Genomic DNA, 22,712 nt, shown 5'->3' with positions numbered 1-22,712 from the left:
ATTCCTTGGCGTATACATCTCCGAAGAACTCTCCTGGTCCACTAACACAAAATAAATAACAAAGAAGGCCCAGCAGCAAATGTACTTCCTGAGAATCCTCAGGAAAAAACACCTTGAACAGAAGCTGCTGGTGTCCTTATACCGGTCAGTCATTGAAAATGCAGAGGTCTTACTAGCTGTTGACAGCTCGACAACTCGCTCCGTGTTAGCCATGTTACGCATGCTAGCTAGTTAAGACTCTACTTCACAAACCTTTTTGATTTTCTTTGTGGCTTTGGGTGGCATTGTGCTTGCACAAGTTAGAAGAATGTTCAACAATGCTCATAACACCACATTTAGTCAAAGTGTCAATAAAAGGGTAATATTCTGCTTAAATGTAAATTAAGTGGTATGCAGTTCAACGAAGTCGACCACTCATTATGCCACTATTCCAGAATCCCTGATGTGAGATCCTGAGATGAGGACTCAAGTTTGCAACTTGGACTTGAGTTCCAGTGGAGCAGCGCGCACCAGTGAGTGGACATGTACCAGTATGCAACCTCCGACTCATGATATAAGGCTCCTGAACAATCTTGACTCTTTACATTTTCCACAATGATATGCCTGAAAGACATAACCTGGCACATGGGCATGGTGTGACCACAAGCATAGTAAATAAGGCTGCCCTACATATGACCATCGTGACTTTTGTGATAGTGTGGCTGCACCACGCTGGGCTTGAATAGGGCTCCCAACTGCAGCATCTGCTGTTGAAAAATCAATCACAGTTGTGGCTACATATGGATAAATTAGCTACATATAACTTTATCCATCATTACAAATCAATATTAAGTTAAAAAAATAAATATTTAGCCTGTGGACGTTTTGCAAACTTTAAAACAATGGCTAAATTTGTTTCTTTTTTAAGGTTGTTACAATCTCCTCAAGAACAGAAATATGTGCTTGTTCTTGAGGTAACATGAACAAAGTTTGTTTTTGCTAGGAGATTTCATACTTGAAGAAAAGCTCAAACTCCTGTAAGTCCTAATAGGCTCCTCCTACTGCAGTATGTATGTGCAGCATGGTTGCCAGATCAGAAAAATAAGTGACACTGAAAACAGTAGTGTGAAAAAATCATGAAAAGAGGGAATCAGTGGAGTTTCAAACTTTAACCACGCCCATACTTCTGACTGTGGCAGGGTGGAGGATCGGGCGTGGTCTGCGGGGAGCAGCACACACGTGGCGCCTGGTTCAGCTGATTGGGCACACCTGTGTCGAATCAATCTCTCCACCCTGCCTGGCTATTTAAACAGCGGCTGCACCAGCAAAGGGCTCTGCTCGAGGGAAGACACGGAGCTACGGTGTGCTGGTACTTGTCCACGAAACCCCGTGTCCTCGCGGGGATCGGACCTTGGAGGCGCTGGTGCAGGTGCTGGTGGACCTGGCAGCCCTGCTCCAGAGCCAGGCGGAGCGGCTGACGGCAGCGCTGCAGGTGCTGGTAGCGCAGCAGCTGGCAGGCTGTGGAGTGGTCCCAGTTCCCGACGCGGCGGCTCCGGAGGCGGACCAGCTGCTGGAGCAGTGCTGCAGTGGGGAGGGGGTGGTCCTGTGCGTACCTCGGCCAGCACCGCGGATTCCTTCTGCACCAAGGCCACCCTCGGCCCAGTCCCGAGAACGGCCCTCTCGCCGGTCGGTCCGGCCCAGAGGGCAGCCTCCGGAGCTGTCTCGCCGGTCGGCCCGGCCCAGAAGGCAGCCTCTGGAGCTGTCTCGCCAGTCAGCCCGGCCCAGAGGGCGGCCTCCGGAGCTGTCTTGCCGGCCGGCCCGGCCCAGAGGGCGGCCTCCGGAGCTGTCTCGCCGGTCGGCCCGGCCCAGGGTGTGGCCTCCAAAGCTGTCTTGCCGGTTGGCCCGGCCCAAAGGGCGGCCTCCAAAGCTGTATCGCCGGTCGGCCCGGCCCAGAGGGCGGCCTCCGGAGCTGTCTTGCCGGTCGGCCCGGCCCAGAGTGCGGCCTCCAAAGCTGTCTCGCTGACCTGGAAGACCCGGTGGTGTCAGACCCGGGGGCTCAGATGGGGGTCCCTGGCCTCCACACCCACTTTTATTGTTGGACCAATGTTTCTGTAAAACAAATCTTAGAAAACTCAAGTTTCAGTTACATATGCAACCTGGTTATTGATATTTTTTTTGTTTCTGTTGAGTTAAAGAAGATGGATTAAAATCCATCAATCACACCAGCAGACTTTTAAAGGTGAAACAGCAACTCACCTTGCAGAGGGAGTACAGTGTTTCCATGGATCATGATGCTCAGCTGCAGGACAAGCTGGGGGGCAGACTTCAGGAAGGCCTCCAGCAAGCGGAGCATGGTGATGTCAGCACTCTCAAACATCAACCGCCAGTGGAAGTGAAGTAGGTACCCATTGCTGTGCCAGCGGCTCTGAGCGCCGAGGTAGAGGGCATGTATGTATCTGAAAGTCAGATACAGAGGTTTAAATACTGTCACATGTTCCTCAACACTTCAGAAGTCAAATAGGCAGAATTTCGGAACATCTGGGTGTGAGGATTGGAACCAGTTAATTGAACACAATCCTCCCTTCAACTCCCAAGCACAAGCTCTGGAGAAAGTGTTTGCTTCTGGGCTGTTGTAGTAATGTGCTGATACAATATAATAGTGGGCTAAGGATCTTTGGAAATATATTAGAATCAGAATACTGTATTAGTCCCCTGAATGGCTATTTCTTTGCAGCAATTCAGTCAGGGACAAACAACATATAGAGTATAGGAAACACTCAGGAATAAAAGCTGAAGCAAAAGTAAAGTTTTCCCCGGAAACGCCCACATGGCGCCGCCTATGGTCGCCTCGGTGTTTCGCTCTCTGATTTTTTTCAGCTTTTTGTTTATTTTTCCTGTTTTCTGCTGCCCTTCACGGGTCACCTTCAGCCGAGAACAATTACTTCATATTAGGAAGTCTTTTTTCTGGCACATCTTGCCCAATTTTCTCCGACCCGGACAGCATTAAGGGGATTTTGGTCGGAGCAGCAGCTACTGTTTACCGGCTCTTCAGGAGACGCCGACGGGGGAAGCGCGCTGGAGCCCTCGTGCGGCTGAGAGAGAAAGGATTCCGAACCGCGCTCCTCTCCATTCACCTGGGGAACGTACGCTCCCTTACAAATAAAATAGATGAACTTCTTATGCTCATCACAAAGAACCGGGATTTTAGCAGATCTGCCGCCGTTTGCTTCACTGAAACCTGGCTCAGTGATCTGATCCCGGACAGCGCAGTACGGCTGCCGGGATTCCAGCTCATCCGAGCGGATCGCAACAGGGAACTATCGGGGAAGGAAAAAGGTGGCGGGATCTGCTTCTATATAAACGAAGGTTGGTGTACGGATGTCACAGTGCTAAAATACTCTTGCAGTCCTCACTTAGAGACACTCTTTGTGAACTGTAAACCTTTTTATTCACCGCAGGAGTTTTCATCCTTTGTTCTGGTCGCCGTTTACATTCCACCGGACGCGTGTGTGGCTGAAGCCACGCAGCGGCTGGCCGACCAGATAACAGACCTGGAGATAAAACTCCCGAACTCACTCTTTATTGTTTTGGGGGATTTTAACAGAGCAAACCTCACTCACGAACTCCCGAAATTCAGGCAACATGTCACGTGTCCCACCAGGGACAGGCAGACTCAGGACCATTGTTACACCATTATTAAGAACGCATACCGCTCTGTTCCCCGCGCAGCTCTTGGACACTCGGATCACTGTCTGCTCCATCTGATCCCTACCTACAGGAAGAAACTAAAAACCTTGAAGCCTGTAGTTAAGACTGTGAAAAAGTGGACAGAGGAGTCAAAGCTGAAGCTTCAGGCCTGCTTCGAGTGCACGGACTGGAGTGTCTTTGAAGCTGCGGCCTCAGATCTCCATGAACTGACTGACACTGTGACATCCTACATCAGTTTTTGTGAGGACATGTGTGTGCAGACCAAGACCTTCTGCACATACAACAACGGCAAGCCCTGGTTCTCTTCGAACCTCCGGAAGCTGCGCAGAGACAAGGAGGATGCCTACAGGAGCGGCGACCGAGCCCTGTTCAAGCAGGCCAAAAACACACTGACGAGAGAGATCAGGAAAGCGAAGCGATCTTACGGCGAACGGCTGCAGCATCGCCTCTCTGCAAACCCTGACCCCTCTTCTGTGTGGAGAGGCCTGCAGAACATCACGGGGCTAAAAAGACCAGCTCCACGCCCTGCAGGCAACCTCAAGCTGGCCAACCAGCTGAACAATTTTTACTGCCGATTCGATGACCAGGCCAACGGCTCATCATCATCATCATCATCATCATCATCATAAGATAAGATAAGATAAGATATCCTTTATTTTCTCCCTCAGTGGGGACACTTATTTTTGTTGTCAGCAGTACACTTAACACACACATGCAGGGGAGGTTGTAAAAAGACTGAAAAGTCAGAATAAAAAATATATAAAAAATACAAAAAATACATAAAATATGTATAATCACAGAATATGAACAGTATATACAGTTGGTTGAAAGAAGAACCGGTGCAGAAAAAGCAGGTGGAGTGTTGTGAGGTAGACTGGCAGATTGGCAGATATTGCACATCTTATATTATTGCACATCTTATTGTTTTATTTTATTTTATTTTATTTTATTTTATTAGTTTGCACACAATAAAATTAACACTTGCAATCAAAATAGTAAAACAAATGTGACAGGAGAGGTCAAAAAGCCAACAGGCTTATGCAACGGACCTCCCCTCAATTTAGGAAGTAAAACAGTAATTACAAAAAATCAAAAAACAAAAACAACAAGACGAAGACTATAAACAAAAACAAAGAAGGTTTGACTACATAGTTACAGATCATCAACACACACAAAAAAAAACCAAACAAACAAATAAAACAAAAACAAAAAAAAACAAAGAAAACTTGACATTTTTTAAATGTGAATTAAATGAGATGATGAATTTCTTTTAAAAATCTCTAGAGAAGCAGAGCTTTTGATAATGTGAGATTTGGAGTTCCATATCTGTACACCGCGATATCTGAGGGAAAACTGGCCGTGTTTAGTTTTATAAAAAGGAAAATGAAAATGATTAACCTGTCTAGTATTATATGAATGTATTTGAGAATTATAGGTGAAAAAATTACTAAACGATAGTGGTAAAGAAAAAGGCAAAAACATATGTTGTATAAAAACACACATATCTGATGAATATTTATCAAAGGAGTAGAGGGTTCCGTAGAGTTAGAAAAAGTTGCCAGTCTTACAAATTGTTTTTGCATTAAATAAAGTTGATGAAGACTGGAAGGAAATGTATTTGCCCAAACAATATTACCATAAATCAAATAAGGATAAATCATAGAATAATACAGAGTTAATAAGCAAGAAATATTAACGAGATTTCGCAGTTTGCTGATGATGCCCAATGACTTCACAGTTTTATTATGAATGAAATTTATATGTTTTTTCCAATTCAATTTCTCATCAACCAAAATACCTAAAAATCGAGTATGTGAGACTTGGGAAATTTCATTTCCATCTACTGCTACTCTAATATAATCTTTAAGATATTTCCTAGCCCTACCTGCAAATATGATGAAATTTGACTTTTTGATATTTAATGCAAGCTTGTTGAGTTGGAACCATTTTGAGATTCTCATCATTTCTTCATTTGTATTATTAATTAGAGTATGTAAATCAGTATGTGATAAAATCATATTGGTATCATCAGCAAATAAAATGGGAAAAGAACATTTACAAACTGATGAAAAATCATTTATGTAAATAAGAAATAATAAGGGTCCTAAGATAGATCCTTGCGGAACACCGCACGATATCTGAGTTATATTTGAGACACAACCATTTATAACTACATATTGTTCCCTCTCACTCATATAATTTGCAAACCATTTTAGTATATTTCCTTGGAAACCATAATGTTTCATTTTAGCTAACAAAATGTCGTAATTAACTGTGTCAAATGCTTTACTGAGATCTAAAAAAATACCAAGTGCAAATTTGTTATCATTTATAGCTTTATGTACTTTGTCTGTGAGTTGCAATAATGCCATATAGGTGGAGTGACCTTTTCTAAATCCATACTGATGCTCGTATAGTATGTTGTGCTCATCTAGATGTTTTAAAATTCTATTATAAATTAATTTCTCCAAAATTTTAGAAAAACAAGGTAAGATAGACACAGGACGATAATTTGTAAAATTTCCTGAATCACCAGTTTTAAATAAAGGTGTAATTTTTGCTTTTTTTAAATCCTTTGGAACAATACCAGTTTCCATGGATAGACCTAAAACATGAGTGAGAGGTTCGAGTATGAAACTAGATATCTCTTTTACCAGTGAACTACTAATTTCATCATGGCCAGCAGAGGTGTTTTTTAATTTTTTTATGATATCCCTTACTTCATTTATTTGTGTTAGTTCAAATTGTAGCTTATCTGGATATTGTTGTCTAATTGTCATATTATTGTCCACTGGCTACTGAGAGCAGGCCTGGTTATACAGTCTGATGGCAGCGGGGAGGAAGGACCTGCGATGCCTCTCGGCATCATCATCATCGTCATCATCATCACCACCACCACCCCCCTCCCTCCCTGCGGCTCCACCTCCACCATCCCCCTCCTCCCCTCCTGCGGCTCCACCATCACCATCCCCCTCCTCCCCCCTGCTGCTCCACCTCCACCACCCCCCCCTCCCCCCTGCTGCTCCACCTCCACCATCCCCCCCTACCTCCCTGCTGCTCCACCTCCACCATCCCCCCCCTCCCTTCCTGCGGCTCCACCATCACCATCCCCCTCCTCCCCCCCTGCTGCTCCACCTCCCCCCCCCACACTGCCCGCCTTTTCACACCTCACCTCAGCCAACCCCCAACGGACAATCAGGTCTGCAGAGAGGATAGTTGGGACTAACCTCCCATCTATCGACGACCTGTACCAGTCCAGGACCAGGAAACGGGCAGGTCAAATCTCTGCTGACCCCTCACACCCGGGACACAGTCTGTTCCAACTCCTCCCCTCTGGACGGCGCTACAGAGCTCTGTGCGCCAGAACCTCCAGACACAGGGACAGTTTCTTCCCGCAAGCGGTTGCTCTGATGAACTCTCACAAATAACAGTCTCAGAGTAACCAAACACGTGCAAAAAAATAAATAAATCATCAAGCACCCTCTTTAATAATCATGTCTGCCTCACTCTGCTGCACCTCTCACTTTGTATTCACTACCTCAAACTGCTGCACCTTTAAAATGTTTATACTGTACATAGAAATACCACATTTGTTTATTGTTTATTTGTTTATTGTTTATTTCTTAATACCAAAGAGCGAAATTACCGGAGTCAAATTCCTTGTTAGACAATGTTCGAACCTGGCCAATAAGAAGAAGTCCAAGAAGAATTACTAATCAAAAGCACGGTAAAGTAATCTGACGGCAGGTATGATAAATTCCTTGGAATACCGATTAGTTTTAGTTATGGGCTTTTTTTAAGATATCCATTTAGAAACCATTTAAGCCGTGCATTCCTGCAGCTCTCAGTAGTGAGGACTTTATGAGCTTCTTTAACAGTTAAATCACGAGAATTAGAGAAGAAATCAACCAGCCGGTTGTGGGCGTTTCTTCAGCTTTAGCAACTTCCCTAGGCTCTGACTTGACTCTAGACTGTTTTGATCCTATAGACCTCCCTGAGCTGACTTCACTCGTTAATAGAGCTAAGTCTACGACATGTATGTCAGACCCCATCCCGACTAGACTATTCAAAAATGTTTTTTCTCTTATTGGTGCGACAATACTGGACCAAATCAACCTATCCCTAAGCTTAGGATATGTACCACACGCTTTCAAAGTGGCAGTAATCAAACCTTTACTTAAAAAACCTTCTCTTGACCCAGACACCTTAGCTAATTATAGGCCAATTACCAACCTTCCATTTGTATCTAAAATTCTTGAAAAGGCAGTTTCAAGCCAGTTATGTGACTATTTGTATAGAAATGATCTTTTCGAAGTCTTTCAGTCAGGGTTCAGAATGCATCATAGCACGGAGACAGCACTGGTTCGAGTCACGAATGACCTCCTTATGGCCTCAGGTAAGGGATTAGTGTCCATATTGGTTCTACTGGACCTCAGTGCTCCTTTTGACACTGTAGATCATGGCATTTTACTGCACAGGTTAGAGCATGTTGTTGGGATTAAAGGGACAGCTCTACGTTGGTTTAAATCATATCTATCTGACAGGTTCCAGTTTGTTCATGTACATGAGGTTTCTTCAGTCAAGGGTCAGTCAAGGATCTGTTATGGTGTTCCACAGGGTTCAGTGCTAGGGCCAATCTTGTTCAGTTTATACATGCAGCGATTGGGAAGTATAATCCAGAATCACGGCATACACTTTCATTGCTATGCTGATGATACGCAGCTCTATTTGTCTATGAAGCCGGATGAGACAGAACCGTTGGTTAAACTTCAGGCATGTCTTAGGGACATCAAGGACTGGATGTCAAGAATTTTCTTGCTTCTAAATTAAGATAAAACAGAGGTTATCATTGTTGGTCCAGAGCATCTTAGGAAGGGACTAGATGGTGTTGCGATGGCTTCCAGTGCAACTGTGAGAAACCTTGGTGTTGTTTTCGATCAGGATTTGTCGTTTAAACCATATGTTAATCAGGTTTGTAAAATAGCGTTTTTCCATCTCCGTAATATTGCAGAAATTAGGAAAATCCTCTCGCAGAGTGATGCAGAAAAACTAGTTCATGCGTTTGTATCTTCTAGACTGGATAACTGTAATATGTTGTTAGCAGGATGTCCAAGTAATTTGCTGAATAGGCTCCAGCTGATCCAGAATGCAGCAGCACGAGTATTGACAGGAATCAGCAGGAGAGACCACGTCTCTCCAGTGGTAGCGTCGCTCCATTGGCTACCTGTAAAATTCAGAATCCAATTTAAAATTTTATTACTTGCATATAAAGCCCAAAACGGCTTAGCTCCACAGTATTTACAAGATTTGATAGTGCCTTATGTTCCTGGCAGAGCTCTCCGCTCCCAGGGTGCAGGTTTACTCGTAGTTCCTAGAGTATCTAAATGTAGATTTGGAGGGCAGGCGTTCTGCTATCAGGCACCATTACTTTGGAACCAACTTCCAATCTGGGTTAAGGAGGCTGACACCACCTCCACCTTTAAAACTAAGCTTAAAACCTTTCTGTTTAGTAAAGCCTATAGTTAGTGTTTAGTAAACCTCTAGCTGGTGTTGGTAAATCTCTAGGTAGTGTAAACTTTAGTGTGTTAGAGTCAGTAGTCATAGTTGCAGCTATAGAACAAGACTATAATAGTTAGTCTCAAATATAGCTTTGCGGTAGATATGCTGCTATAGGCCTATGCTGCAGGGGGGCACCGACATGATCCGCTGGGCAGTGCCTCTCACCCTTCTTCTCCTCTCCTTTTCCCTTCCTCTCTTCTCCATTACCATTTTTATTTATTATAAATATCTCATAGCTATCATTTTTGTCCATCGCACCTGTAGTTTCTTGTGCCGGCCCCCCTTTTTTCTCTTTTGTGCATGTTTGCAGGCCGGAGCCTCGGGAGCTGCGTTCTGGGCTGTGTTCCCCCCCCCCCCCCCCATCCCCGGTCATCCCATTGCTGCTTCCACCTGCCTACGTGGATGTCTGCTGTTGCTGCTTCCGCCTGCTTGCGCCCCCCCCCCCCCCCTTGTGGGAGTTTTTACCTGCCATTGTTTATGTAATAATTGCTCGGGGGTTTATGTTTATGTTCATGTTCTGGATCTCTGGAAAGCGTCTAGAGACAACATCTGTTGTATTAGACGCTATATAAATAAAATTGAATTGAATTGAATTGAATTTAGCTTTTCTGGTGAGCTGACTCTCACAGTGACACCAAGTCTCTGCTGAATACCAATACAATTTATCTTTTCTCATTTATACTGCGAAGAAGATACAATACTGCATGTCTGCCATTAGACTGTTCCAAATGTCATATATTTTAAGTTTAATCATCCCAATGTGGCCTGTTTTGGATAAATTTGCTAGTCATAATCATCAGGCCAGTGAAATCTAAAAAAGTGTAAATGACTTAATTCATCCTGTTCAAAATGTCTGCAAGTGCAATTCTTTAATTCTTCATGGAAATGAAATGACCCACAACAATTCTGCCTCCATTTTGATTACAAAAGTACAAGCCATCTCCTGTAGTGAATGTGCCATGGTCTGCAAACCCTTTACAATCAGGTTGCCTTCAAAAAAAAAAAAAAAAACAGGTTTCCATACTTCAAAGATGTACATGGAGGAAAGGGGTTGACTACTTCATTAAAATCACACATTCTGAAGGAGAATTTCTCTCAGAATGTGTGATTTTTATATTTGGACTACTTGGTAAGAACTACACGAATGTTTAGCAGTCAGACATTACATCTGTGTCAGACAATACATCTTACTTCTACTGTCAGGTTCAATACTTGTAGGCATGGATAAGAAATGAAAATATATATTCTCTCTGTCTGTTTTCTCTTAGGAGGGTCCCCCCTGATGACCCAGGTCCTATTCAAGGTTTCTTCCCTCCTAAAAGGGAGTTTTTCTTTGTCACTGCTTGGCTTAAGGTTTTTCTCCCACTAGGGGAGTTTTTTACCTGCCATTGTTTATGTTATGTTTATGTAATAATTGCTCGGGTGTCATGTTCTGGTCTCTGGAAAGATCCTAGAGACAACTTTTGTTGTAATAGACATTATATTAATAAAATTGAAAATTGAAATTGGAAAAAAAAAACATTACCTTTTGTGGACTAATATAAATGTTCCACAAACACCTCAAGAATTAAAAAAGTTTAATTACAAGGGAAAATGAATAATAAAGGGGTGCCAATGTAAAACGGTCGAAGCCCCATTATTGTCCATCCATCCATCCATCCATCCATCCATCCATCCATCCATCCATCCATCCATCCATCCATTTTCCGCAGCTTATCCGGAACCGGTTGCAGGGGCAACAGCCTCAACAGAGATGCCCAAACGTCCTTCACCCTAGACCAGGGGTGTCCAAAGTTGGTCCTCGAGGGCTAGTGTCCTGCATGTTTTAGTTGTTTCCCTGCATCAACACACCTGATTCTAATTAACGGTCGTCACCATCTTGTCATCAAAGTCTGGATAGTTCTGTTGATGACCAAGCTCCTTGTATCACGGTTTGATAAAAAAAGGGACACATCTAAAACATGCAGGACACCAGCCCTCGAGGACCGACTTTGGACACCCCTGCCCGAGACACTTCCTCCAGCTCTTCCGAGGGGAGTCTGAGACGTTCCCAGGCCAGCGTGTCCTGGGTCTTCCCCAGGGACTGCTCCCGGTGGGACATGCCTGGAACACCTCCCTAGGGAGGCGTCCAGGAGGATCCGATACAGATGCCCAAGCCACCTCAGCTGACTCCTCTCAATACTAAGGAGCAGCGGCTCGACTCCGAGCTCCTACCGAGTGACCGAACTCCTCACCCTCTCTCTAAGGGAGCGTCCAGCCACCCTGCGGAGGAAACTCATCTCAGCCGCTTGAATCCGCGATCTTATTCTTTCGGTCATTACCCAAAGTTCATGACCATAGGTGAGGGTGGGAGCGTATATTGACCGGTAAATCGAGAGCTTCACCTTTCGGCTCAGACCTTTCTTCACTACGACGGTTCGGTACACCGACCGCATAACTGCGGACGCTGCACCGATCCGTCTGTCAATCTCACGCTCCATCGTTCCCTCACTCGTGAACAAGACCCAGAGATACTTGAACTCCTCCACCTGAGGCAGGACTTCTCCACCCACCCGGAGAAGGCATGCCACCCTTTTCCGATGGAGAACCATGGCCTCGGTCTTGGAGGTGCTGATTCTCATCCCTGCCGCGTCGCACTCGGCCTCAAACCGCCCCAGCACATGCTGAAGGTCCCGGTCCGAAGAAGCCAACAGGACAACATCATCCGCAAAAAGCAGAGATGATATCCTGTGGTTCCCAAACCGGATCCCCTCCGGCCCCTGGCTGCGCCTAGAAATCCCGTCCATAAAAATTATGAACAGGACCGGTGACAAAAGGCAGCCCTGCCGGAGTCCAACATGCACCGGGTACAAGTCTGATCTACTGCCGGCAATGCGAACCAGACTCCTGCTCCGATCATACAGAGACCGGACAGCCCTTAATAGAGGGCCCCGGACTCCATACTCACCGAGCACCACCCACAGAATGGGACGAGGGACACGGTCAAATGCCTTCTCCAGATCCACAAAACACATGTACTGTAGACTGGTTGGGCAAATTCCCATGAACCCTCGAGCACCCTGCGGAGGGTATAAAGCTGGTCCAGTGTTCCACGACCGGGACGAAAACCGCATTGTTCCTCCTGAACCCGAGGTGCCGAGGTAACCGGATGCCTCCCGGACGCCTCCCTAGGGAGGTGTTCCAGGCATGTCCCACCGGGAGGAGACCCCGGGGAAGACCCAGGACACGCTGGAGAGACTATGTCTCTCGGCTGGCCTGGGAACGCCTCGGACTCCCCCCGGAAGAGCTGGAGGAAGTGTGAGTGGGGCAGTTTATTACAAAATGCGGCTTTATTACAAAATGAAATGAAAAAGTGATTACATTTTGGACGTTTATTACAAAATGCACCGAGTGCACCTCAGAGTTGGATCACCAAACAGACTTTTACACTGCCATTGCCTGTTGAATAAAATGAACAAGAAGCCGCAAGTCTTTCTCTGATTTCCTCCTCCTGACTCAGCCGTCTGACGTCCCCTCCCCCCCAGCAGGCCCCGCCCCCCCAGCGTCCCCCAACCAATCAGTGGTGGAGGATGATGACGTCAAATGCAGCCCGACTCCCCCCCCTCTGTTAAAACAGATCTCATGTCAACAACACGTGTGTCTGTTCCAAGTCGTAGTTTGTGCCTCCACCTAGTGGCTAAGACTGCAATGTGCAGTTTATGTGCATTCACGCGAATGCGTGAATCTGGTATCCCGCGAGTAAAACGGCCATATTAATTTAGGACCATCTGTACATGGGTTTGTAACTGAAATGATTGTAATGGATGTAACCCATCCCTGTGGTGAACCTGTAGATGACAACTGATTTACAATTCCATTTAATACTTTGTTATACATGGATTGTGTGAAATTTTTAATACATTATTTTGTGTTTAAAAAAAAGGTCTAGTGTTATGGAGCTAGAACAGTCTCATAATTTACAAATGCACAGGACAAGTTTTACAAATGCCCAGACCGAGTTGCACATCCTTCCGTATTTGTGGTATTTGTGGTAGAGGTATTTGTGGATCAGTCACGTCAGGGGAGTCTCAAAAGTCACACACAAAACCAGCACAGCTCACAGACAAAAAACGTTTGTAAATCAGGTCATATTTGTGTGTGCATCAAAAATACATTTGTATATCTTGTCCTACGCACGTGTGAATTGTTCTGTGCATGTGTGAAACGGTGTGTGTATTTGCAAATAGGTCTGTGCATTTGTAAAACTTGTCCTGTGCATGTGTGAAACGGTGTGTGTATTTGCAAATCGGTCTGTGCATTTGTAAAACTTGTCCTGTGCATTTGTCAATTATGAGACTGTTCTAGCTCCATATAGTGTCACCAAGTATGAAAAGAAGGACTGATCGCAGATATGATAAATCTGGGAAACACACACACACACACACACACACACACACACACACACACATACACATACACACACACACACACACACACACACACACACACACACACACACACACACACACACACACACACACACACAGCAGCAATATAATTTATAATGTATGAGAACCACATACATGTGCCCAGATAGACGCGTATGTGGTTGTTACAGTTACTACTACTACTACTACTACTACTACTACTACTACTACTACTACTACTACTACTACTTCTACTACTACTACTACTACTGTCATTTAGCAGACGCTTTTATCCAAGGCGACTTACATCTAAGAGAAAAACACAAGCAAGAAATCACATATGAGGGTACAGCATGGATAAGTGCTGGTCAGACTGCTGTGAGTCCAGTTGGACAAAGGTGCTACCATGCCAGTGCTAGAAAAAAAAAATTCCGCCCAACCCAACGGCCCCTTTATACAAGAAAGCTACGTCTAAAAAGACATCATCATGCGATCATGTTGTCATAAGTGCATGTAGCTTATTCAGTGAGTCCTGAAAGAGCTGGACAGATTTTCTAACTAATTCTGATGAGCAAAGAAGTTTACTAGATGCGGAAGTGCTCCTTAAAGAGTTGAGTCTTTAGCTTGCTCAAGTAGGTACAGACCTTGCAGATTGGACGGAGTTTGGTAGGACATTCCACCATCGGGGAATCTAGTTTCAAGAGTAGACCATCAAGAGTCTAGTTACTGATTTCACGCCACGTTGTGATGGAAGCACCAGGCTACTTTCACTGGCTGAGCAGAGCTGACGAATGAGAGTGTAGCTCTGGATGAAGGAGTTAAGGTATTGAGGAGCTGTATGCGTAATTGTTTGGTAAGCCAAAAGCAGAGCTTTGAACTAGATGCGCGCTGCAACTAGAAGCCAGTGCAGGGAGATTAGCAGTGGAGTCACATGAGTTCTCTTTGGTTGGTTGAAGACCAGAGATGCTGCTGCATTCTGGATCATCTGCAGAGGTTTAACTGAGCACGTAGGCCGACCAACAAGGAATTACAGTAGTCAATGCTTGACATGACCAGAGCCTGAACCAAGAGCTGTGTTGTATGTTTTGTCAAGTAGGGTCTGATTTTCCTGATGTTGTAAAGAGTGAATCGACAGACTGGGAAACCGAGACAACATGGTCCTTAAAGGTGAGCTGGCTGTTTAATATGACACCAAAATTCCTAGCAGAAGACGTGGGCACAAGTGTGGAATCTATCTGCACGCTTATCTGAGGAGGTAAGGAATGACTGGCTGGACAGACAATAAGCTCAGTCTCGGACAGATTTAGCTTAAGGTGGTGTCCTGCATCCATGCAGAGATATCAGAAAGACAGGCCGATATTCGCATTGAGACAGCACTGTCGCCAGGTGGGAAGGAAAGGAAGAGCTGGGTCTCATCAGCATAGCAGTTGTAGGAGAACCCATGAGAGCTGATGATTTCACCTAGTGAAGAGGTGTATAGTGAAAAGAGAAGAGGGCCAAGCACCGATCCCTGTGGCACCCCTGTTGCCAGCTCATGCGATCTGGACACTCGTCCTTGCCATGATACTCTGAGATCCTTACCTTGCGAGGTAAGACATGGAGGACACATCTTGAAATGCCAAGCTTTGAGAGTGTGGAGAGGAGGATGTGGTGTTTGACTGTGTCAAAGGCAGCAGACAGGTCAAGCAGTATGAATCAACAGGAATCAGCAGGAGAGACCACGTCCAGTGCTGGCGTCGGTCCATTGGCTACCCGTAAAATTCAGAATCCAATTTAAAATTTTATTACTTGCGTATAAAGCCCAAAACGGCTTAGCTCCGCAATATTTGCAAGACCTGATAGTGCCTTATGTTCCTGGCAGAGCTCTCCGTTCTCAGAGTGCAGGTTTACTCGTAGTTCCTAGAGTATCCAAATTTAGATTTGGAGAGCGGGCGTTCTGCTATCAGGCACCATTACTATGGAACCAACTTCCAATCTGGGTTAAGGAGGCTAACACCACCTCCACCTTTAAAACCAAACTTGAAACCTTTCTGTTTAGTAAAGCCTATAGTTAGTGTTTAGTAAACCTCTAGTTGGTGTTAGTAAATCTCTAGTTAGTGTAAACTATAGTGTGTTAGAGTCAGTACTCATAGCTACAGCTATAGAACAAGATTATAATAGTTAGTCTCAAACATAGCTACGTGGTAGATATGCTGCTATAGGCCTATGTTGCAGGGGGGCACTGACATGATCCACTGAGTGGTTCAGTTCAGTTCAATTTTATTTATATAGCGTCTAATACAACAGAGTTGTCTCTAGACGCTTTACAGAGACCCATACCCAGAACATGACCCCCGAGCAGTTATTACATAAACAATGGCAGGTAAAAACTCCCCTAGTGGGAGAAAAACCTTAAGCCAAACAGTGGCAAGGAAAAACTCCCCTTTAGGAGGGAAGAAACCTTAGTTTTTTTTTTTAGTTTATTGTTTTGCACAGTTTTTAAAAATATACAGGAAATATCAATGATAAACACTATACGGTGCAGGAAGAGGCAAAAAACCCAATGGGCTTATTTGAAGCCTCCACCGAAGATATTAAAATTTCATGTCAAGATTAACATACAAAAAACAGAAAGTATAACTACACAAAAGTGATGGCAAACTAATAATGCAATATATAAATAATAAAGAATAAAGACAAAAAATAAGTGTGTGTGAGTGTGCATGGGATATTGTTTTTACAACTTATATTGTATTGATTCCTGAGCAAATAAGACTGTACATGTCACTATGAGTGAAACACAGAAAAAAAACAAAAAGAACATGGATACATAAACAACAATACATTGGGAAAACAGTTACAAAACAGCAGTCAAGTGGTCCTTTAAACGTCTTTTGTAAAATTTCAGAGAGGACGAGCTTTTTGCCAGGTGGGAAAAATCATTCCACAATTTAGTGCCCCTAAATCTCAACGAAAATTGACCTCTGCAAGTGAGAAATTTAGGAGGATGAAGATCTGAGGATTGTCGAGTTGAATAAGAATGAATCTCTGAAATTAATTTAAAGTAAGTCTTGAACTGTCCAGGAATATTGCCTTCACTTGAATTTAGCTTATAAATAAAAACGCATATCTGAAAAATATTGATGTCATAAATAGTAAGAATCTTGAGTTTTTGAAATAAAGGAGTAGATGAAGCGAGTGACTCTGATCGAGTTGCAATCCTAACAAAACGTTTCTGTAGGACCAGAATTTTGTGAAGATTTGTAGGAAAAGTATTTGCCCAAACTATATTACAATAAGAGAGATAAGGATAAATTAAACTATAATAAAGTGTAAGGAGACAACTCGTCGTGACAAGATGACTAACACGCCTTATAATGCCAATGGATTTATTGATTTTTTTGGTGACCCAATCAATTTGTTCTCTCCAACTCAAACTCTCATCAACAATAATACCCAGGAATCTTGTGGTTGACACCTGAGGCATACTAACAGACTCAATATTAATTTTGCATGAATCCTTAGGGTATGATTTTTTGCCACTAAAAATTATGAAATTTGATTTCTTTATATTCAAGGATAGTTTATTTAATCTGAACCACATAGCATAGGCAGTTAAACCGGCATTGGCATCCTTAATTAGTGAGTTGAAGTTTGAATGAGAGAGCACTAGGGTTGTGTCATCTGCAAACATTATTGGACAAAGGAAATTTGAAACATTAGGCAAATCATTAATATAAATAAGAAATAATAATGGTCCAAGAATGGACCCCTGCGAGACTCCACAAAGTAATCTGGCCTTATTGGAATAGCAACCATTAACACAAACAAATTGCTTTCTATTTGAGACATAATTTTTTAACCATTTGTATGCAGTATCGTGAAAACCGTACTTATGTAACTTATCCATTAAAATTTGATGGTTAACAGTATCAAACGCTTTTGAAAGGTCGATAAAGATACTACAGGTAAATTCATTTTTCTCAAGTGCAGAGGTAACTTTGTCAATAAGGTGAAGCAGAGCCATATAAGTAGAATGATTTTTCCGAAAACCATACTGATGTTTGTAGAGAACTGAATTAGAATCTAAATGAAAAAGAATCCGTTTATAAATAATTTTTTCTAATATTTTTGAAAAACATGGCAAAATAGAAATGGGTCTATAATTATTGAAACAACATGGGTCATCAGCTTTAAACAGAGGAATAACTTTTGCAATTTTTAAATCTTCTGGCACAATGCCTGTTTTCAAAGACAAGGAAAAGATATAAACAAGTGGCTGCAGTATTGTCTGTTTCACCTGTTTGACAAGGAATGCAGGTATATTGTCATGACCGGCTGAAGATGTTTTCAGTTCATCAATTATGTCACTTATTTCTTGAATATTTGGGAGCTTGAATGACGAATGACCTTGAGCAGGACCAGGCTCATAAGGGGGGACCCTCCTGCCGAGGGCCAGACTGGTGGGTCAGGGACGGCAACAGCACAGCAGGCAGGTGGAAGCAGCAACGGGATGACCAGGGGTGGGGACCGCAGGCCAGCACGCAGCTCCCGAAGCTCCGGCCCAATCAGCAAGTCCCAGGTTGGGGTGCAGGGTCGGGGAAAGACTTGTGCTCCGTAATGCAAGCTACAAGCCACCCACGACCACCTGCAGGACAAAAGTGGTGCCTCTCACCCTTATTTTTCTTCTCTTCTCCTCTCTTCTCCTCTTCCCTTCTTCTCTTCTCCTTTTCCATTTTTATTCATTATAAGTATCTCATAGCCATCATTTTTGTCCATCGTTCCTGTAGTTTCTTGTGCTGGCCCCCTTTTTTCTCTTTTGTGCATGTTTGCAGGCCGGAGCTTCAGGAGCTGCATGGTGGCCTGCGGCCCCCTCCTCTGGTCATCCCACTGCTGCTTCCACATACCTGCTGTGTGCTTGCTGACGTCCCCGACCACCCCAGTCTGTCCTCTGGCAGGAGGGTCCTTCCTTATGAGCCTGGTCCTACTCAAGGTTTCTTCCCTCCTAAAGGGGAGTTTTTCCTTGCCACTGTTTATGTAATAATTGCTCGGGGGTCATGCTCTGGGTCTCTGGAAAGCGCCTAGAGACAACTTTTGTTATATTAATTCAATTCAATTCAATTTTATTTGTATAGCGTCTAATACTATATTAGACTCTATATAAATAAAATTGAATTGAATTGAAATTGAATGAGGACTGTGGATAGACCAGCAGATTTGGCAGCCCGTAGTGAATAAGTAACTGACAGAAGGGCAGTTTCAGTTGAGTGGCCCTGTCTAAAGCCAGACTGATGTGGATCATACAGGCAGTTGTCGTGAAAGAACTGTGAGATCTGACTGAGGGCGGCTCGCTCTAAAAGTTTAGATATGAATGGGAGCAGTGAGACCGGCCAGTAGTTTTCAACATGGACAGGGTTGAGTGTGGGTTTTTTGCAGCAGTGGGGTGACCCAAGATTGTTTGAAGGCAGAGAGAAAGATGCCAGATTTAAGAGAGGAGTTGATAATGTGGGTTATTGCCGGTTCGACGGTAGGTAAAATGTTCTGCAGGATGTCGGTAGGGATAGGATCAAGAGGACAGGTCGTTGGTTTTGAGCGGACTAGAAGTTTAGAGACTTCATCCTCATTTAGAGACCGGAAGGAGCAGAGAGAGGCACACATCAGCTGCAGTGCAGTTTCTGGTCAGCACCAGGTCAAAGATGTTACCAGCTTTGTGTGTTGGAGGAGTCTGGACCAGTGTGAGATTGAAAGAGTGGATGAGAGCCAGAAACTCATTTGCCTGTGTTTTGCTGATGTGAATGTCCATGTCCCCCAGTATAATTAATGGAGAGCCATCAGGAATGTCAGAGAGAATCATGTCCAGTTCAGAGATGAACTCATCGATGTTGCCTCCTGGAGGGCGGTATATGACCAGAATGTAAGCAGTGAAGGGCTTAGAGATCTTTACTGCATTATATTTGAGTGATGAGCAGTTAGCAATGTGACAGATGGATGTGAGGTCCCACTTTTTGGACATTAGACCACCTCCTTGTCCAGCATAGCTGTTTTGAGTGACTTCTGCATCTACGGATAGAGCAGCTGGTGTAGCTGTGTTTTCTGGGTGGATCCAAGTCTCTGTCAGGGCTAGGACCTGAATGTCTGAGAGCTGTAACAATGAACTGATGAACTATGTTTTGTTAACTGCGGACTGACAGTTCTAGAGACCAAAGGTAACAGAGGATGTGGCAGATGGGTATACCACTGGACAACACAGGTTTTGCGGATTGCGCTGTACCCATATCTTGGGTGTAGATTGGTGGATATGAAAAATTAAATAAACGTCAAAATATACATTTTCAAAAGTTCACATCAATTTTTTGTCCATGACTGTGGAAATGGGAGGCACTGTGGAGCATGGGTAGGGAGGAGTCCTGATCAGCTCATGCATATTTTGTTGAAATAAGTTTGCAAACTACTCTTTTGATCTCCAACACGGCCCAACTTTCTTTTTTTTTTTTATATATTTTTATCCTGGTTTTTTCCCCATTTTTATCACCCAGTGCTCCTACCTAACAGTCCTGGGCATTGCCATCCTCTACCAACCCCGGGAGGGCCTCGCACTGAGCTCAGGTCTCCTCCTTAACCTGAGGAGTAAGCAGGCCGCATCTTTTCACCAGACAGGGTGGGGCTTCTCCGGCTGGACGTAGCGCGTGGAAAGATCACGTTATTCCGGCCGGATCCTCCCCACCCCATCTGGCGCCCCGGTTGGCCAGAGGGGGCATGTGTAGCCCAGGACTGTGTGCATGTTTTTGTGAGGGTAGCTCCCATTAGCTACCCAGGGGAAACACGGCCCAACTTTTGTCAGTAAGATCTGCAAGATGACAGGTAAAGGCAGTTCTCGCCCAGAACTGGCCCAAAGATGTCATCAGACGCAGAATGCAGACAAAGCTGATGCTAACCCGCTGCCACATGATGGCGATGATGAGATTTCCCTCTCCTCTGTGGTCAGGTTGATTGAATCCTTCCGGAACGAATTCCGTACCTCCATTGGTACTTTCCATTCCACAATTGATGCATGCGCCTCTCGCCTCACAGATTGTTGAATCTTCAAGTCGCCGAGCTCGATATGAAACGTGAGGCTCTGAACAAAAGGAACACATTGCTTGCATCCAAAGCTGAAGACTTGGAGTCCAGAAGCAGACGCTTCAATTTGAAGGTTTTGGGAATTCCTGAAAACACAAAGGGGCCTCAGTCAACTTAATTCATATCAAACTTTTTTACTGAGTTGCTGGGCATTGCCAACTCTGGAGCCTTCCCATAAGGGCTGGGGGTAACGATTATTTTTAAAATGATTTATCGGATGATTATTTTATCGATTAGTTGACTAATATAATGAGTAATTGGACGATTATTCTAATGATTATTTTTCTGTTGTTTGATTAATAAAAACCATAATGTATCAGATAAATTTAAAAAATCCTTATATAATAGTTTATTAAACAATTTGAATTCAATTCAATTAAATTTTATTTGTATAGCGTCTAAGACAACAGATGTCTCTAGACGCTTTCCAACAACACAGTTTTGCGCAGCAAAATAAAATATAGAATACAATTATACAAAATAAAAAGGCCAGCCTGTTACTCCAGCCTATTACAGTCCAACAAAAACTCTCCTGTACAAAATTACAAAAGAAAGAAAAATGCATTGGAATGCATATTATCCAAATGTGTTAAAAATGCTAAAAATAACATAATTGGAAAAAACAGGGCACTGTTTCCCACTAAATTACATATTTTTATTACATAAAAAAATATCACGAAAGGAACCTTTCTATGGCGGATAGAACTTAAAAAGTAAAAACTAGTTTTCGTAAGGAATCATTTTCCGGTGACACTTTAGCTTCTGCTTACCAATAACCATTCGTTTTTTCAATTATTTTGCTTATTATATTTTGCAATTATTATTTTCCCATCCACGAAGGACAAGGGGGGGCTATCGCTTCAGATGCTCCTACATCACTGTTGTGTTGGTGTGCTATGCCAATTCCAAAAGGTGTTTGAGACTAAATTTTAAGTATTCCCACACGTTTGATGACTTTGGGCAAGCTTTATTTTGGGGACTTTTTGCAGGGTTTTGTTGGGGTGATTTAAGGTGATTTCATAATATCAAAAACCAAACTAAAAGCGCTGCCGAGTAGGATGGCAAAAAAACAGAACGTGACAAAACCAGACTTGAACATGGAGGGATGAAACAGTATGGACTAGCAGGGAGCAAGGGAAAGACAAGACAAAATATACACAGAAAGGTTGACGGGACACAGGTGCAGATGATCAGGACAGATGGGAACCAGGGAAATCAAGACAGAAACTGAAACACAAAAACACGGGTTTCAAAATAAAACAGTTACTGACCACCAGTACCCCCTCCCCCTCCAAGGAAAAGCTCCCAGATGTTCCAAACCAAAACAGGGTGGGCAGAGGAGGCCCGGAGGAAGGCCCAGGCCAACAGACAGTCAGAGTTCAGGGGGCCTGGGCACTGGGCCGGGAAGACCGACGAGACAGATCAAGAGGCCGTCCTCAGGGCCAGGCAGACCGGCGAGACAGTTCTGGGGGCCGTCCTCTGGGCCGCGCAGACCGGCGAACCAGTTCAGGAGGCCGTCCTCTGGGCCACGCAGACCGGCGAGACAGTTCAGGAGGCCGTCCTCTGGGCCACGCAGACCGGCGAGACAGTTCAGGGGCCCACACTCGGGGCCGTGCAGACCGGCGAGACAGTTCAGGGGGCCGGGCAGACCGGCCAGACAGTTCAGGGGGCCTACCTCGGAGTCGTCCTCGGGGCCGGGCAGACTGGCAAGACAGTTCAGGGGGCCTACCTCGGAGTCGCCCTCGAAGCCGCCCTATACGTCCAAGACCACCTCGGGAAAAGGAACATGGTGAGGTGCGTCCGGGACCACCCCCGAAACAGGGACAGGTACCTTTTGCCTACACTGAGCCTGAACCCTCTTGGGCCCACCTCAAGCCAGGCGGGTTTCAGAGAAGGTGTCTTCCTCCACCATACGTAAATTTTATTTTTTTTTGCCTCCAGGCAGAAAAACTCCTGTGTAAG

The 22,712-nt window shown here is 44.3% G+C and overlaps 1 protein-coding gene across 2 annotated transcripts in view; it reads right to left on the bottom strand.

Moving 5' to 3' along the window:
* xkr7b (XK, Kell blood group complex subunit-related family, member 7b) overlaps window positions 1-22,712 on the bottom strand; it is a 252,213-nt gene that overhangs the window by 33,143 nt on the left and 196,358 nt on the right. Inside the window, exons 1-2 of one of the 2 annotated variants that reach the window (XM_061735117.1) lie at window positions 20,650-20,723; window positions 2,236-2,435 (exon numbers count right to left, since the gene is read on the bottom strand). In XM_061735117.1, the coding sequence (XP_061591101.1) occupies window positions 2,236-2,435; window positions 20,650-20,684 (235 nt within the window). In that variant the 5' untranslated portion in view covers window positions 20,685-20,723. Of the gene's footprint in view, window positions 1-2,235; window positions 2,436-20,649; window positions 20,724-22,712 lie in introns of those variants that run through there. The other variant, XM_061735116.1, reaches the window with a different exon arrangement.

This window comes from Cololabis saira, chromosome 12 (assembly GCF_033807715.1).
Source record: "Cololabis saira isolate AMF1-May2022 chromosome 12, fColSai1.1, whole genome shotgun sequence".
Classification (NCBI taxonomy): domain Eukaryota; kingdom Metazoa; phylum Chordata; class Actinopteri; order Beloniformes; family Belonidae; genus Cololabis; species Cololabis saira.
Note: the sequence above shows the minus strand (reverse complement) of the source record. Positions and strands in the feature narration are given on the sequence as shown.